We start from the raw sequence: 19,836 nt of genomic DNA, 5'->3' as shown, positions 1-19,836 counted from the left end.
CAATGTAACAGAAAAATGAGATAACTAAATGTTTTTAATGTATCAAAATCATCAACAATTTCAAATTTTTATAGATTTTGATTGACCTTGCGGGATCGGAAGAAATTCGTTAGATGCATAAAACTGTTGTTTTATTACACAACCATGCAAACTGTAAATAAATTTTACTATAGCGATAAATAAAATGTACATGGAGAATAAATAAAAATTTCCGAAAAAAAGGTAAAATTTCATTTGTTCATAATCTTAAGGCCCGTTGCGGGATCGGAAGGTAAAGTCCGATTTAAATAATTTTTGTTTTGTTTTTCTTGTAATTACCAATCGCAACTTTTCCGCACTATAGCGATACTGGATTATCAACTTGACTTTTTTCGCACCACCCTACTGCTCATGAATAAATAAATAAATATATATTCTTAGGATTTTTCACTCAAGACATTTGAGCAGTTCTTGGTCATTCTGTGTAAGTGACCACATTTCTTAACCATGTGTTAGCATTGGTCTTATTAGTGTTTTATAGACAGTCAATTTAATCTTTCTAGGTAGTTTTGAGACCATTTGTCTTCTTAATCCATAGTAACACTTATTGGCGAGCACTATTCTTCTTTTAATTTCTTCACTGACATTGTTATCTTTAGTTAACATCAAGCTTAGAACAGTAGTAGTTACACCAATAGTTTTAATATGTTCTACCCATTTAAGTTTGATAGTGGAGGAGCTGTCTGTCTGCCTATTCTCTCTGGTCAGTCAGTGTTTCATACAAAGGCTAAGTGACAGTTTTGTTGCTCTTGTCAAATTCGAAATAATTATGTAGTGGGTCAGGGTCAACTTTACAACCTAAAGGGCCTAGCCGGGTAAGATGGTGAAAAGTGCCCCCAACTCAATTTAAATTCCATATAGGTCACTTTTTAGAACATATAGAGGAACTCACTTTCTGAAATTTTTAGCCCCCTAGGTGGTCACGTGACCCCCCTAGAGCCTAATTAGGCTTTTTATGTTTTTATTTTTTATCTCAGCCGCGTCAAGAGCTAGCCAAAAACTTTATTTAAAGAAGTTATCCATATAGGTCACTTTTTAGAACATATAGAGCAGCGGTGCTCAAACTTTTTGAATCATGTACCACCTACAGTTTCTTTTATTATTTTTGGTACCACCTATATTTTTCGATTTTATTATCAAGACTTGCTAAGTACTACTATTTTAATTTTTTGTGTGTTTTGTGTACCACCGCAAATAATGATATGTACCACCAGTGGTACATGTACCACAGATTGAGAACCGCTGATATAGAGGAACTCACTTTCTGAAATTTTTAGCCCCCTAGGTGGTCACGTGACCCCCCTAGAGCCTAATTAGGCTTTTTATGTTTTTATTTTTTATCTGAGCCGCGTCAAGAGCTAGCCAAAAACTTTATTTAAAGAAGTTATAAGTTTCAAAAAGATCTATATGAAAAAATTTTTTTTTTATTTTTTGGCGGGAAATTCGAATTTTTAGAACAATTTTAAACTTTTAAATAAATGTGAAAAAAAAACTAAGACACTCGTTTTTACAAAAATCAATTATAATGTGTATTTTTGCACAATCTTTCACCCTGAATTTTTTCAAATTTTTAAAATTGGTGAAACGTACCTTTAAAAATAAAAAACCGCATTTTTTTGGTTTTTTTTCGTTTTTTGATACAATTTTATACATATTTTTCAAAAAAAGTAACACCGTCACTAGAATAGGTAAGAAAATGAAAAATAATTGGGGTTTGCTTAATAAAATTTTTTTGTAACGCCATCCATTTTCAAGATACAGGGCGTTGAAGAAAACAAAATTTTACACATTTTTTACGATTTTGCCGAAACTACTGGCAACATTGCAATAAAATTTGGCAGGTTTTAAGAGGTAGTTATTGTGCATTTTTTGACATACAATTAAGAATTTTATATTTATCATTGGCGAGCATACGGGAAATGGTCTGAGCTTTTTAAAGAAAAAAAGATGGTACGCCACTGACATTTCAAATTAACAATCATTTTTGAGTTCCTCGTTCCATTTGTGACAAAAAATCTATCTTTCCATTTTTTCATACGACGAGCCGTTTTGTTGCAAAAAATAAAATATCTTAACGCTTCCAAAGTATTCGAATTAATTTTTATAATGGATGTACGAGTTTATGTATGTAGATTGTAGATGTAGAAACTACTAGAAGTTCGAATGCGTTGTAGGGATTAAGATCTTTAATTTTTTGAATAAAAATGGCGCGTCGTATGAAAAAATAAGAAGATAGATTTTTTGTCACAAATTGAACGAGGAATTCAAAAACGATTGTTAATTTGAAATATGTCAGTGGCGTACTCTTTATTCTTTATTCTTTAAAAAGTTCAGACCATTACCCCTATGCGCGCCAATGATGAATATCAAATCCTTAATTGTATGTCAAAACATGCACAATAACTACCTCTTAAAACCCGCCAAGTTTTATTACAATGTTGCCAGTAGTTTCAGCAAAATCGTAAAAAATGTGTAAAATTTTGTTTTCTTTAACGCCCTGTATCTTGAAAATAGATGGCGTTACAAAAAAATTTTATAAAGCAAACCCCAATTATTTTTCAGTTTTTTACCTATTCTAGTGACGTGGTTACCTTTTTTGAAAAATATGTATAAAATTGTATCAAAAAACGAAAAAAAAAACCGAAAAAATGCGGTTTTTTATTTTTAAAGGTACGTTTCACCAATTTTAAAAATCTGAAAAAATTCAGAGTAAAAGATTGTGCAAAAATACATGTTATAATTGATTTTCGTAAAAACGAGTGTCTTAGATTTTTTTGCAGAGTTATTTAAAAGTTTAAAATTGTTCTAAAAATTCGAATTTCCCGCCAAAAAATAAAAAAAAAATTTTTTCATATAGATCTTTTTGAAACTTACAACTTTTTTAAATAAAGTTTTTGGCTAGCTCTTGATGCGGCTGAAATAAAAAATAAAAACATAAAAAGCCTAATTAGGCTCTAGGGGGGTCACGTGACCACCTAGGGGGCTAAAAATTTCAGAAAGTGAGTTCCTCTACATGTGCTAAAAAGTGGCCTATATGGAATTTAAATCAAGTTGGGGGCACTTTTCACCATCTTACCCGGTTAGGCCCTTTACCCCTGAAACTTCAATGTCTCACGGCAAATATCCTTGGAGTAGATATAGATGACATACCTGCACCACTGCCAATCCAAAATATATCTAAAAGGAAGAGATGAGCAAGTTGTCCCGGAAAACCAATACATAGTGTTTTGTTGTGCAAATTACCTATATTTTTATAATGTGCTCTGAAAATATTATACAGTATGGTGCAAATGTTTAGAGTAAATTCAGTATTTCATAAGCCAGTAACTTTAACGAAAAATACCGAAACAGTTTGATTTTTACCTCTAAATTATGAGTTGTTGGCATATATATTATACTAGTGACGTCATCCATCTAGCTGTAATGACGTAATCAATGATTTTTTTAAGTGAGAATAGGGGTCATGTGCTAGCTCATTTGAAAAGTTATTCAATTCTCTATATACACTCACTGGCACAAAATTCCGCCACCCAAAATTTTTGATTCAGTTTGACAATTTATAACTTTATTATTTGTACTCCAATTTTCAAGATTTTTGCATCAGTTTTTAGGTACATGTTTTAATGTCTTTTGTTATTATTCCGGTAAAAAAAAATTTTGGCTTAGATGCCATTTTACGGGGGGAATGGAAACATTGTATTTTCTCCCAATTTTAAAAAATTCTGTGGAAAAATTGGAGGACTGATTTTGTTACATACTCCTTTTGTGAGTTTGTTTTTTGAAATGTCCTAATATCTCTTTTCTTGTAAAAGCTGTAAATTAATAGAAACACTGCTTTGTAGGTTTATTTGATTAAAATTATCAAGCACACTAAAATTAACAAAACAAAACAATTCAATAGCGGGTATATCCACCCTTCGCAGGAACGACTGCTAGAAGACTGCGGGAATAGCCTAATTTTCCTCTACCAGGGTCATACTGTACCAAATTTTTTGGAGGCCTAGGATGATGACGAATAGCTATTTTTAATTCATCCCATAAATTCTCAATAGGATTGAAATTTTGGCTGCATGCGGGCCATTCTAATATTATCAATCCAACCTATATTTTTAAGATATTTATGTTTATGAGTCAATCAGTGTTTTTATTTACAAAAAATTGTACAGCTCTTACAAGAAAAGAGATATTTGGATAATTCAAAAAACAAAACCTTAGGGATATCTCCAGGATAATACAAAAGAAGTAATGTAACAAAATTAGCCCTCCACTTTTTCCACAGAATTTTTTAAAGTTAGGAGAAAATACAACGTTTTCATTCACCCTCATACAGGGTGTCTGCGTAACTTGGAACCATATGGGAAACTTTTTTAATCTCAATTTTACGAAAAAAAGTCATTCTTTATAAAGTGCTCTGCATAGTCTAAAACCTAAGATGCAATCATCAGATATCAAATTTTGTCAACAGTATACGAGGTATGCCAAAAAATATGAATTTCGCTCAAGAGCAAACTACCTTTATATTTCAAAATATCAAAAAATTTTATTATGAAAAGTTATTTGTAATTAAAAACCATATTCAAATATGCAATAACAGCCTTCTACTCAAAAAAAAAATTTTCTGAAATTTTCCTAAATTACTGATTCCGAACATCATTTTTATTTATTAGACATGTAATAACTCTTTTATTAATAATTTTAGAAAAAAAAATATTCTTCATAAAAATCTGTGCATGGTCTAAACCTCAAAATGCAACCATCAGTTATCCGAGTTTGTTAATTTTATACGAGGTATGTCAAATTCTTTCTAAATTCATATTATTTGACGCACCTCGTATAAAATTAACAAACTTGGATAACTGATGGTTGCATTTTGAGGTTTAGACCATGCACAGATTTTTATGAAGAATAACTTTTTTTCCTAAAATTATTAATAAAAGAGTTATTACATGTCTAATAAATAAAAATGATGTTCGGAATCAGTAATTTAGGAAAATTTCAGAAATTTTTTTTTAAGTAGAAGGCTGTTATTGCATATTTGAATATGGTTTTTAATTACAAATAACTTTTCATAATAAAATTTTTTGATATTTTGAAATATAAAGGTAGTTTGCTCTTGAGCGAAATTCATATTTTTTGATATACCTCGTATACTGTTGACAAAATTTGATATCTGATTATTGAATCTTAGGTTTTAGACTATGCAGAGCAATTTATAAAGAATGACTTTTTTTCGTAAAATTGATATTAAAAAAGTTTCCCATATGGTTCCAAGTTACGCAGACACCCTGTATAATGCCATCTAAGCAAAATCTACAAACTGATGTAAGAATTTTGAAAATCCGAGTACAAATAATAAAGCTATAAATTGTCAAACTCGATCAAAAATTTTGGGTGGCAGAATTTTGTGCCGGTGAGTTTAGTTATAAAAACATTAGCATAATTATTTATACAAAAAAAATTGTTTTATTCAATTAAATTAATTGACTCATTAAGAAGATTTTATGTAATTTATTTAATGCAAAATGAGTTTTATTGCTGTCAGAAAACAGAAATAAGTGTTTATTTAAGAAATAAAAACATTGTTTTTTGCTTAAATTCAATGTTCAAGCTCTTGGCAGTGTGAACCCATCTGCCTCTTGGCAGTTTGAACCAGTGGCGGATCCAGGGGAGGGCGATGGGCGCGATTGGCCCCCTCTCAAACCAAGTTATATATAAATATTATAAAAATATTCATTTATTAATTTATTTTTCATATAAATTTAGTCCCTCTTGACGATGCTGGATCCTGCTCGATTCGCCATTGGTTTGAACATTTACTTAAGGGAAAACAATGTTTATTTGTCAAAAAAATCTTTGGTACAGACTTAATTTCATTCGTTCTTTGAAACATATCTCTAAAAGAGTATATCTTTCAATCCGCTTTTATTTTATACTAATTAATTATTTGCCAAAAAATAGTTCGATCATCACCCACAATTATTGACAGGATCCCTACGGTGGCAGCGCCAGAAACTTCAGGAAGCCCACAAGTGCCCAGCAAACCGATGACACCAACTATGACGAAGTCCAGATGAGCTGCAGCGAGGTAAACATATAATTTGTATTTAGATAACTGAAAAAATTCTTTTGAATAATTTTTATATTGAATTATAACCAAAAATTGGCAATTGCATTTTTTTCCATTATACAACAACATTTTTGTGTGTAATAACTTATTTAAAATCCTTAAACGAAGCAGTAAATGACAAAATGTAGAGGAAAGTTGAGATGATGAGTTTTTTATCATTCGTAATGTGATCTATCTGGGTTGCACTGTTATTTCTGATTTTTTTATCATAAATCCATAGATCTTAGGCGAAGAGTTCCAATAAACTACTTGTGTTTGCTTAGTAAAATGTAATTATTTGTGTGTCCTATGATGTTATAACCTAATCCTAGGGACTTCTATGTGTCCTTTCATAATCATTGATGAAATCTGAATGCACCACTTCACTTCCAAAATTAAAGGACAATCCGAACAATGGCGACAATGGACACATGAAGATTTCTATATAATTAAGAGCGTTATGAAACCTAGTCTAGGCTTTCGTCTCTTCAAGACAGGTCTGCTTTTTTGTCAATGAAAGCAATAATGATTTGGTCAGCAATAAAAGTTATAGCCACTGTTGTTTGGGAATCCCATGGTATCATTTGGCTGTCAAATATAAGTGACGTTTTTTCATTTTTTGTTTTCAAAAAGAATATTTGCTTTACAATTAAGTTTGTAACCATAAAGTCTCGTACTGAACTGGTCAAAATTCATGAATTTACACTTCTACATGATGTAGATCAGATTATATTCTCCTCATGGCTATTGGGACCGTGCAAGTTCGGCAAAGCGACCCCTATTTCTACGCTCTGTAGTTTTATTCGCACTTTTAATTATATTGGCCAATTATATTAGTCCTGGTTACTGGATAATTGTCAAGGCCATAGTCCAAAAAAATAATAAGAAGAAAAAATAAGATTCAGGTTATGTTATGAAAACGAAAACAATTGTATGTAGTAAATAAAATTAGTTATTAAAATGCCGTACTGCAAGCAAAATACATTTAATTAAATTTACCTTTCTATAATAATTGCATATCATATCAATATTGTGGAGAAATATATAATTTTTATGCTTCAATGACAGAAGGTATGAAATATATGTCAATTTGACAATTTCAATTGACAATATGAATTATTTAAGATAGTTGCAATATTTCTCCGCGACTCGCGCACGGTCGTTTCTCGTTTCCCTTTTAAGTACTTGCACACCGCGAATAGTAAAACTCAAACTTAAAGCTTACATTAAACACACAGTGACAAAACTATTCCTTCTATTTCTCATTTATCCCAAGAACTATGGCAAACTGACGAACATTGTGTAATGACCATGTGAATAATCAATGAACTATTTAAAGAGAAATAATTCTATGAAGCAGAAACCCTATATATACAATTTTAAATAAAGTTTTACACATAAAAAATTGTTTTATATGATATTTTCCAGATAAATTAGTTGTCTTAACGTTTCTGTACATAAAAAAGATATGTTAATTTTTATCATTCAAGTCAATAAAAAAAATTGTCCAAAACAGTAATGTTAAAACATCTACATTTATTTTGCTACCAAACGGATAACGTGTATACAATTCTTCTCTTTTTACTATTTTCACTTTCTATTTACTACTTTCTATTCATTTATATATTGTTTGCTAAATTAAAAATTTGAAGTTAATATTTTTTGGATTTTATTGTGTGGTTCCAGGTATTCACTAATATTTCTAATGGATATAAAAACCATTACATTCTTTTGCTGTTACAATAATGATCGTTTTCAAAAGAAAATGTGGAAATAAAGTGTATGCCATATTAATATTGTAATGCTTTTTAAAATTAAAAATATTAAAGACAATTTATAGGGGAGTTAGTTATAGGTGGGAAATAATATTGTGAATTTTTAGAAATAATAACATATCCTCTCTGAAAATCGGTCATTTTCTTGTGATCTGAGTTCATTGGATTCAATTTGGTTTTGCTCTTCTCAGATCATTTTTATAACATAAAAGTCGTACCCTATCTATTTTGCCCATTCTCGAACTCCATTCCAATATCTTCTTTGCTCAATTACCATTGATCATTTTTGCTACACTAGCTCCACTACATATTGGCAATTCTTTTGGTAATGATAAAGGAGTTACTTTTTTGTAGTTGCTTGCCTAAGCAACTACAAATAAAAATAAAAAATGTTAATTCCGACTTACAACCAGAAATCAGTAAGGATGAGATAAAAAGAGCACTCAAGGAGATGAAGAATAATAAATCGCCAGGAAAAGACGGGATAACTGTAGAAATGCTAAAAAATGGTGGGAAAACAACTAGAGAAGTTTTGTACACACTTATGAATAAAATATTAATGACAAAACAAATACCCAACACTTGGAACGAAGCAGTAACATTGTTACTATTTAAGAAAGGAGATAAAAAGGATCTAAAGAATTACAGACCCATAACTTTACTAAATGTGATGTACAAACTATTAACCAAGATATTAACAAACAGATTAACAACTAAATTAGATGGATACCAGGCAAGAGAACAAGCCGGATTTAGAAAGAGCTTCAGTACAAGTGACCACCTTTTAACGATGAAGATATTAATCGAAGAATCTAACGAATATCATATCCCGCTATACATGGCATTTATTGACTTCGAAAAAGCATTTGATAGTGTCGAACACTGGGCAGTAAAGAATTCCCTACAAAACAGCAGAATAGACTACAGATATACCGACTTAATTACAAATATATAATAAGGCAACAACAACTATTAAGCTAATGAAACAAACGGAGCCTATTAAAATAAACCGAGGAGTAAGACAAGGAGATACCATCTCGCCCAAGCTATTCAACCAAGCGCTAGAGATGTGTTCAAACAACTGCACTGGGATGGCTTGGGTATAAACATAAACGGGCAATATCTGAATCACTTACGATATGCTGATGATTAATAGCAGAAAGAAGTGAAGAACTACAAAGAATGATGGAAGAACTAGATAGAGAATCGACAAAGATAGGACTGAAGATGAATTACAGTAAAACAAATACCATGACCAATCAACAAGAAGAACTAGTAATAACAGTGGCAAAAACAAGAATAGAACAAGTAAAAGAGTATATATATCTAAGACAAATCACTAGATTAAATAAAGAAAATCAGACCGAAGAAATAAAGAGAAGAATAAGATTGGCCTGGGCATCATTCGGAAAACTGTCTTATATTCTAAAGAACAGAAAATACCCGCAATACTTAAAAACAAGAGTCTTCAATCAATGTATACTCCCTGTTTTAATATATGACTCTCAGACATGGACGTTTACAAAAGAGAATATGGAAAAAATAGCAAACACAGAAAGAGCCATGGAAAGACAAATGCTGAACATTAAACTATCAGACAGGAAAAGAAACGAATGGATCCGTAACAAAACAAAAGTGAAAGATGTCTCTACCCAAGTAGCAAAGCTTAAATGGAAGTTCGCCGGACACACCCTACGGCAGAAGGATGAAAGATGGACTAAGATGATTGTACATTGGAGACCGTGGAACCACAAACGAAAAAGGGGAAGGCCACAGATGCGATGGTCAGATGACCTGAAGAAACACACTGGGTCAAAATGGATGCAAATTGCCCAAGATAGAGAGGCATGGAAGAAGGAAGAGGAGGCGTATATCCAAGGATGGATGTTTAGGGCTGATTAGATAGAAAGGAGTTGCTGATGTGATGTCATATTGACAATATTGTAAACCGTAAAACAGGTATTGGTATCATAAATAAACAAAAATGATCTTTGGATTGTGAGTTACTTTTGCCAACGTAAGCCAAGCCGCACACCAAAGAAACATGAAGCGAAAAACATGAAACATGAATCGAAAAACATGTTTCATGAAGAGAAAACACTGCTAAACAAATCTCAAAGTCCGCCTACCAATGAAATGAGTGTGATTCATGCTCATGACACATTTTTATTTTCGGAGAGTTTCATAAATGGCCGGACATATATTTGTTTAGCAGTGGTTTATTTCCATGAAACGTAATTTACGTTTCATGTTTCTTTGATGTGCGGCCTGCCTAAGCCCGGCCGCACATCAAAGAAACATGAAACGTAAATTACGTTTCATGGAAATAAACCACTGCTAAACAAATATATATCCGGCCATTTATGAGACTCTCCGAAAATAAAAATGTGTCATGAGCATGAATCACACTCGTTTCATTAGTAGGCGGACTTTGAGATTTATTTAGCAGTGTTTTCTTTTCATGAAACATGTTTTTCGTTTCATGTTTCATATTTTTCGTTTCATGTTTCTTTGGTGTGCGGCTTGGCTAAGAGTATAGTGTTTCTGTGATATATCGACCCCTGCATAGAATAATGTTGTAACTAACATTTTTGGCGATTTTGAGTTACAGTGTTCTTCCTGTACAACTTTTTATGCTCTATCTGCCAGTATGGTCGGTGTGGCTGTAACTGCATTTATAAGAAAGATTCGGAATGGAGTAATAGCGTGAATGTAAAAAATATTTGAATTATTTGTACAATAACAGTAACTATTGATACAAAGTTGAACCAAATCCAATTTTTGTCGAAAAATACTGTCATATCATAGTGTACCAAAATAATTCTCATATTTTTAAAAACTACACCGTAACTGTTATTACAATTTTATTCGCCGCACTGGCTGCTAAGTTACAATAATTGTGCAGGTAGATACTACATGCGCGTCAAATAAGAACATCGTGCAACAAATAAGAACAAGTGCAGTTGCAAGATCATTCGATGAAACTTTAAATTTATATCAATAACTGTAACTGCCACAGTTCAAAAACCTATCCTCTAATCAAAAAAAGTAGACCTTATTCTAAAAGAGGAGTTCAACAAATATATAATTACTTACACTGAAAAAAATGTGACATGCATATAGAAAAGCAAATCAAAGAAATTGATATATTTTTTTATCATTTCTTAAGAATATCATATATGCTGGTTACAACGTTATTCTTTGCAGGAGTCGATATATTTGGCTTTCGTTGTATTTTCTTATGTTATTTGAACAGAACATCTATTTTCATAAAACAATTTTATCATTTGCACATGCCGTTGTATGCTATGTCCATCCATGGTGAATTGATAAACGGAATAGTACTTCTCAACCCTTCTCATTTGTTTCGAGCTCCTGTAATATGTTATATAATCCGTGTATAATATTAACATATGACAGGAGCTCAAAACAAATGAGAAGCGTTGAAAAGTATTATAAACGACAGTCAACTTAAAAGGTGTAGTTTCAACAATATTGCTGCTACCACCTGTCAAAGTTCGGAAGTCCCTATTGACGATATAATAATGAGTAGAGTAGAGTAATGACAAAAGCAATATAGAACTACCTAGCTACATTTTGTTGTTTAAGCTTTCAACGTCCTCAACACACTGGCCCAAAAAAGCATTCTTCTTTTTTCTCAGTACCTTATTTTTGGGACTCGCCTTGCTTCCTTGTACCTGTCCCTGAATTTTTTTACTATGAGCATCTTGTTTGTTTTCTTCCACCCTTCGCCTCAGGGTGAAACATAAAGTTTACAATAAATGATAAATAAAGTAATAAGTTGGTAATAATTGGCTATTGTAATATACCAAACGGAACCCAAACAACAAAGTCAAAAAAATATCAACCCTTGTCAATTTGAAAACAAAACGATTTTTTATCTACTTAAATGAAGTTGAATCTTCTGATATTAACTCACTCTGTTAATATATATAAAGAACTTGTAACCTGAGCCTCAACAAAGAAAAGTCAAAAGTGGTCAACAACATCAACAGTTCGGTGAGTATCAATTTAATGAAGGTGACAGTTATAGAATATATGTCAGCTTTGAGACATGCAGGTAAAATATGATTTGTACTGCCTTAATTTTAAAAGTATATTTTTCTGATAAGGCAACAAGGGACACTTAGAAATTCAATTTATTTTTTGTTTCTTTTTTTTGCTCTCTTGATTCGTGATTTTTTTTTTTTTGATAGTTTTTGCTAAATATTTTACAACCGCATTTCAAAAATAGTACTTAAATCTATGCATTCATGCTATATTTGTCTCAGTTAAAATTTTGACAAATCATTACTAAAATAATTTTTTAATATACCTAGAGACTCTATTTATTTTTATTTTTTTTTTTAATCAATAAACTCAGCATACCGTTAGGTATAGAGTTTAACTACATTCAATAAATTATTAAAACACTTACAATATTTACGCAAATACATTTTATAATTTATTAGATTTTTATTGAGTGTTTTATTATTATTATTGTGTTGTTTCCCAGATTTTTCTTTTCTGTGCTGCCCTATCTTGTCCCAGATGTCTGATCTTGTTCCATTTTATTTTTAATCTTTCTTCCTCTTTCTAACTTACTCATACTATCTTATTTGAGGCCGACCAACATTGGTTTTTCCCTGTTGCTTCGTATAATTTTGTTGATAATCATTAGTTCTGTGTATATGAGACACCAAATGTTCCCTTATTTATAATTGTTACTTTTTGTATATGAAATTTTTTTAATGGGAAAGAGATCCAAAAGAAAATATAATGGATCAAATAATACCATCTTATTGTTTATAACTTCGTCGCAAATGCAGGTCAACTTTGATTGGTTATATGTTAGGAATCACTCCTCGTGATTTAACTTAAATAAAGCATTTTATCGAGTCTTTTTCAACGCAGTTTTCTGAATTTGATTGAAATTCAGTTTAGTTTAGTTTAAAAATTTAAACATAGCCAAAAAATTGTTTATAACTTTAAAACATCCCTCAGACCGCCCAAGTGTTTTTTTATACGTAAAAAAATCGGCAAAATTTGTTCTGGTTTTTGTTGTGCAAGATTTGAAATAATTAAACTTTTTTTAAAGATTTAGATTGTAAAATTGTGCTAAATTTATTAAATCGATTTTCATGTTTGGTGGCCTATTTTATTATATTATAATGATTTTCTAGGCGAGCTATGAAGGTCCTAAGTGTAATGTAGTGGTTTTGATTTGAAATAATTAAATTATTGATCTAAGATTTGAAATAATTAAACTTTTCTTTAAAGATTTAGATTGTAAAATTGTGCTAAATTTATTAAATCGATTTTCATGTTTGGTGGTCTATTTTATTATATTATATTGATTATCTAGGCGAGAACTGATCTTCAGAATACGGCGGTAGACCCACCTCTCAAATGCTTCTAGGTTTTTTAAAAGCGATTCTGTCAGGGTCCATACTTCATCCCCGTAAAGTAGTACTGGGAATATATCGAACCATTCTTATGCGAAGTTTGAAATTTTAATCATGACTGCACAGGATTTTCTTAAATTTCATAAAACTTGTTCTTGCTTTGGCAATTCTACTTTTTATTTCTGTACTAGGGTTCCAGCTTTCATTAATATGAGTACCCAGATATACAAGATTACTTACTCGTTCAATTGAGTCATTACCGATTGTTACGTTATAGTTATTATTATTTACGGCTGCCTGTTTACTAATAACCATAAACTTTGTTTTTCTTGCGTTGAGTTTGAGTCCATATATCGCGCAGAATGCCACCATTCGGTTCAATAACGCTTGAAGATGTTCAATTGATCCTGTCACTAACAAGGTGTCATCTGCGTATCTGATATTGTTCATAAGCATACCATTCATGAGTATTCCTTCTTTTGCGCTTTCCAACACTTCATTTAAGATTGTTTCAGCGTAAAGATTAAACAACATTGGTGACAATATACAGCCTTGTCGAACTCCACGCTTGATTTTTACTTCTTCAGAGCACTGATTTCCAACCCTAACACATGCAGCCAGGCCCCAATACAAATTTGCGATTATTCTAATGTCCCTACCGTCTAGACCGGTAGTTTTGAGAATATGTAGCATTTTTTCATGGCGAACTTTATCAAAGGCCTTTTCAAAATCAATCGCGCACATGAAAACGTCATGATTTACATCTCTGCATCTTTGAATTAAAACTTGGGTTGCGAATAGTACATCACGCGTTCCAAGGCCACAGCGAAAACCGAATTGAGTATTTCGAGATTCTTTCCTCAATTTTTCTATATGTTCTTTGATGAATTATTCTGAGAAAAGTTTTTAATACATGACTCATTAGGCTGATGGTGCGATAGTCGCTGCATTTTGTGGCTCTGTGTTTTTCTTGGTAGTATAACAAATGAGGATTTAAACCAATCTTTAGGAATTTTTCCGCTTTCGTAGATAAGTTGAATAATTTCGTAAGTATCTTAATGCCCTCGGTACCTAAAAGCTTTAGTGTTTCTACGTAAATCCCATCTGGTCCGATCGCCTTGCCATTTTTGCGTTCTTTATAGCATATTGCACTCGCCCATGTCATCTAGAGTTTCTAGTTCGCTTCTTTCATCATCGAATAATTCCTTTATATATTCTGTCCATCGTATTAGTTGACCTTCGATATCGATTATAATTTTTCCGTTTTTATCTTCGATTAGTGGAAGATTACATTTTTTATTCAGTCCTGCAACTTCTTTCAGTTTTTTGTGCATATTGAATGCGTCATAGATACGCTCGTAGTTCTCAATTTCTTTACATTGTTGTTTATGCTACTCTGATTTAGCTGATCTTATTTTTCTTCGAATCATACTGTTTAGCTCTTTGTATTCTGTCAGATTAGCATTCTTATATTTTCTTCTTGCATCCATTAAATTCAATATCTCTTCTGTCATCCACTGTTGCTTATTCCTACGCTGATTTTCCATTAGATGGTCTTCTTGGACTTTTTCCAATGTTTCTTTGCATGACTCCCATAATTGTTTTTCTGAATTTTTATTTCCCAATTTCTATATCTTTTTGATATACAGATATAATCAATTTGATTTCTTACTATTCTTCCACAAGTGTCCATAGGAGATTTCCAGGTGTAAAGTCGTCGCTTAGGCAAGTCAAAAAAAGTGTTGGATATTACTAATTGTTTTTCTACGCAAAATCTAATCATTCTATCTCCACGGTCGTTTCTCGTTCCTAAACCAAACTTGCCAACGACATCTTCTTCACTACCTCTTCCAACCTTGGCATTGAAATCCCCCATTACAATGTTTATATCTTGGCTTCCTGGGAGTGATTGAGTGATAATAAATAGTATAGATCTGAATAAAAGCTTTCGACAACTTCATCGTCATATTGTTGTGTAGGTGCACATATACCTGAATGATGTTTAAGTCTGTACGATTTGTTTTTATTTGTAACATTATTAATCTATCTGAGTATAGCACGATATTTTTTACTGATATTGCGACATTTTGTTCTAAAATAAATGCCACACCATTTCTGTGTTGCGGACCTTCTTCACCAGAGTAGTAAATTTCATAATAATTATCTATCGTCATTTGGCCAGAACCCGCTTTGTTTGTATGCCTAAAAGCGCTTATTACCGCTGCGAATCAGTGCTTGTATTTATTGACTTGTGTTGCCATTTATTATTGAGTCTAAGTAGGGAAAAGTGGAGGCATATTCATAGGTATGGTTGTCTACCTTTAGATTCTCATCTCAGCTTCCCGGATCATCTCTATAGCTTTTTGGCTTAATACCCTTTTATTGCGGTTTATTATAGCAACATCATCCGCTTCTTCTTCTTCTTCTTAGCCTTCTATCGTCCACGTTTGGACATAGGCCTCTCCCAACTCCTTCCATCGGTCTCTATCCTGAGCAACATATTTCCAATTCGTTCCGGCTACTCTTTTAATATCATCAACCCATCTCATCTGTGGTCTTCCGCATATGCGCATATTTGCATAGATATTGTATTAATACAGCCGTTTATAACCAATTTTATAACAACAGCGTCCAAAGTTAGATTAAAAAGTGTTGTTGATGAGTCATAACTTTCATCATCATCATCAGTAGCTCGAAAACCCTTTTTGGGTCCTGGCTGTTCTAGGATTTTTCGCCATTATGTTCTGTTCCTTGCTTTGTTCTTCCAGTGGGTAATCTTAAGTATTTTCAGACCTTGTTCCATGTATCTAAGTTTGGGGCCTCCCTTTGACCTTCTCCCTACTGGTGTTTGCCTCATTATATGTTTTGATGTTTTAGTCTCCAACATCCGTTCAACATGGCCCATCCAGCGCAGACGTCCGATCTTTATGGATGTTATGACGTCGGGTTCATTGTATGCTGCGTATAGTTCAAAATTATATCTTCTACGCCATACGTCATTTTCTTTCACCCCCTTATACAGTATGTCCCTGTAAGTTGTATCCATATGGAAAACTTTTTTATTATTAATTTTACGAAAAAAAGTTATTCTTTATAAAAAGCTCTGCATGGTCCAAAACCTAAGATTTAACTATCAAATATCAAATTTTTTGAATATTATACGAGGTATGTCAAAAAGTTTGAATTTCACTCAAGAGTAAAGTAGCTTTATTTTTCACAATATTGAAAATTGCTATTATGAAAAGTTGTTTGGAATTAAAAACTGTATTCTAGTATGCAATTACAACCTTCTAATTAAAAAATTTTTTTTTGAAAAATTATGGAAAACTAACATTATTTTCAGTTATTTTAATTCAGATAACTTTTTTATTATTAATTTTAAGAAAAAAAGTGATTCTTAATAAAAAGTTCTGCATGGTCTAAAATCTAAAATACAACCATCTTTTGTCAAATTTTATCAATTTTATACGAGATATGTCAAAAAATATGAATTTCGCTTAAGAGTAAAATACGTGTATTTTTCACAATATCGAAAATTGTTATTATGAAAAGTTATTTAGAATTAAAAACTATGTTTCAGTATGTAATTACATCCTTCTAATTGAAATATTCTGAACTATAAAGGTATTTTACTTTTGATCTAAATTTATCTTTTTTGACATACCTCGTATAAAATTGATAAAATTTGATATGATTTTTATTAAGAATCACTTTTTTTCATAAAATTAATAATAAAAGAGTTATCAGAATTGAAATAACTGAAAAAATAATGATAGTTATCCATAATTTCTCAAAAAAAATTTTTTTTCAATTAGAAGGATATAATTGCATATTAGAATATAGTTTTTAATTCCAAACCACTTTTCATAATAGCAATTTCCAATATTACGAAAAATAAAGCTACTCTACTCTTGAGTGAAATTCAAAGTTTTTGACATACTTCGTATAATATTCAAAAAAATTGATATTTGATGGTTAAATCTTAGGTTTTGGACCATGCAGAGCTTTTTATAAGGAATAACTTATTTTCGTAAAATGAATAATAAAAAAGTTTTCTATATGGATACAACTTACAGGGACATACTGTATATGTGTCTGAGGATTTTTCGTTCAAACGTACGTCAAAGGCATCACTTTGCCTATCTCCATTTTCAATATCAAACGCCTCTGTCATATCTCCATATATTCTCACCATGGCTTCGAAACTGTCCAAAGTCATTTCCATAAGTTTAACAACTTATTGGGTATCTCTAACATAGATAGTTGTTCATAAACAAGTAATTGAGTTATTATTATTGTGAATCGTCGTAGTAGATTAAATACTAAAGCGATATAATTAAAATATTAAATAATTAATTCTTTGACGGCGTTTTACAAATAGTCTAGGCGCCAAATAGAGGTCACCGTGTCCTTTTCAATTCTGATGGACAAACTCAACGGTTTCTTATGGATTTTTGGCTGCTGATTACGAATTTTGAGGGTGGATTTCGATCAGAGTGGTCAAAAAATTGTTATAAACAATTTAATTGTTTATAAGGCTCTGGCTCATAAACTAAAAGAGATAAAAAAGAATGTTTCAAATAAAATTTGTTTGTTAATAAAAAACGAAGAAAAAAACGTTCACTAAACTTAAATCAAACAATTAGAACTCAAGATATTATAAAATTAGTGCACAATGCAAATTGCGAATTGCAAAAGTATTTTTCCAAGCTTTATTGATCGTAACTCGCCTTCTACGCATTCAAATGAGCCTTAGAAGATCTCATTTTAAAGCTTTATTAATAGGCTTCCAAACAGTGTTTGTTATATTACTTGATCTTCATTTGTTTTAAAGTTATACCCATTTGAAATAATAATGTTCTTAAAAAATTGTACATTAAATTGTTTATAAGGGTTTCAAGCAAATTTAAGCTATAAACATTTATACTTTAATTAGCAATAATGATAGAAGAACCCAAAGGAAAATTTTGAGCTTCCGAAAATGTTTGTAAGTTTATTTTTCGCCAAGATATCGATATTCTAATAGTGCGCTCTGAGGCGCAAGATCGGCTCACCGCGTAAAGGTTCACGCGCTAACTTCTCGATGCAAATTATAATTTCTATGTATATATACGTTATCTTCATTTTTCATTTTTGAAGATCCTAATAAAATTTTATCATATAATTCTTATAATCAAATCATCATACTGTACCTCGTATCACCTTTCATTCTATTTACTTTGTCTTCTATTTTTTGTACTAAATGAGAGAAAAAAACATTAAAAACTAATATTTCAGAAATAGAACTAAAAAGTAAGTTGATATTATTTATTAATATGTACTATTTTTACAACTTTTTGTTTTATGCATCTGAATCGAGATATACAAGGAATCTCAGCTTTTTTACATCTGCATAAGTTCTTAGAGCAATTTTTACAGTTACATGGTGGTAAGTACTAAGTCTGTTCTTGTAGGCAGTAAAACTAAAACTTTCTGGGGCTTTAGAGTCTAATTATCTATACGATATAGATATAAAGTTATATCTATAAGGCTATATATCATAAAGTTATCCAATGGATAGTGGATAGTATCCATATAAAGTAGATCTAGTTATTTTGCAGCATCATCAAGGCACGTCAATTGTGTGTATACCGCCACAACATAAATGCTCGTTTTATATGCAGTGATGATGCTGCAAAATAACTCAATCCATTTTTATATGGTTATCACATATTGGCTCATTTGCATGCGTAGAAGCCGAGTTACGATCGATAAAGAGTCGAAAAATACTTGATGTTGCGCCTCATAGCGCGCCATTAAAATATCGATATCTTGACCAAAAATAAACTTACGAACATTTTCTTATACTCAAATTATTCCTTTTGAGTTCTTCTATCATTATTGTTAATTAAAGTATAAATTTTTACAGCTCAAATTTACTTGAAACCCTTATAAACAAATTAATATACAATTTTTTTAAGAAAATTATAACTTCAAACGGGTATAACTTTAAAACAGATGAAGATAAAGTAATTTAACAGACTTTGTTTGGAAGCCTATTAATAAAGCTTTAAAATGAGACCTTTTAAGGCCCATTTGCATGCGTAGAAGCCAAGTTACGATCAATAAAGCCTCGAAAAATACTTATTTTGCAATTTGCATTGTGCACTTATTTTATAATATCGTGAGTTATAATTGTTGGATTTAAGTTTAGTAAACGTTTTTTTCTTCGTTTTTTATTAACGAACAAATTTTATTTGAAACATTCTTTTTTATCTCTTTTAGTTTATGAGCCAGAGCCTTATAAACAATTTATAAACAATTAAATTGTTTATAACAATTTTTCGACCACTCGGATCGAAATCCACCCTCGAAATTCGTAATCAGCAGCCAAAAATACATAAGAAACCGTTGAGTTTGTCCATTATAATTGAAAAGGACACGGTGACCCCTCTGGCGCCTAGACTAAAAAATTCTGTATAAAAACGACCGTTTTTGCTTACCTAAGTGTTCTTTCAACGATTCCACTTCA

The 19,836-nt window shown here is 31.3% G+C and overlaps 1 protein-coding gene across 3 annotated transcripts in view; it reads left to right on the top strand.

The window, feature by feature from the left end:
* LOC114326442 (U1 small nuclear ribonucleoprotein 70 kDa) overlaps window positions 1-19,836 on the top strand; it is a 58,135-nt gene that overhangs the window by 3,132 nt on the left and 35,167 nt on the right. For 2 of the 3 annotated variants that reach the window (XM_028274850.2, XM_028274841.2), the window contains exons 2-3: window positions 5,998-6,124; window positions 11,880-11,940. Coding sequence is in view for 1 of the 3 variants with exons in the window: in XM_028274816.2 (XP_028130617.1) it covers window positions 6,026-6,124 (99 nt within the window). In the remaining 2 variants the exon portion in view is untranslated. The remainder of the gene's footprint in view (window positions 1-5,997; window positions 6,125-11,879; window positions 11,941-19,836) is intronic. The other variant, XM_028274816.2, reaches the window with a different exon arrangement.

This window comes from Diabrotica virgifera, chromosome 3, assembly GCF_917563875.1.
Source record: "Diabrotica virgifera virgifera chromosome 3, PGI_DIABVI_V3a".
In the NCBI taxonomy this organism is placed as follows: Eukaryota; Metazoa; Arthropoda; class Insecta; order Coleoptera; family Chrysomelidae; genus Diabrotica; species Diabrotica virgifera.
This window is presented reverse-complemented; position numbering and strand designations above follow the sequence as displayed.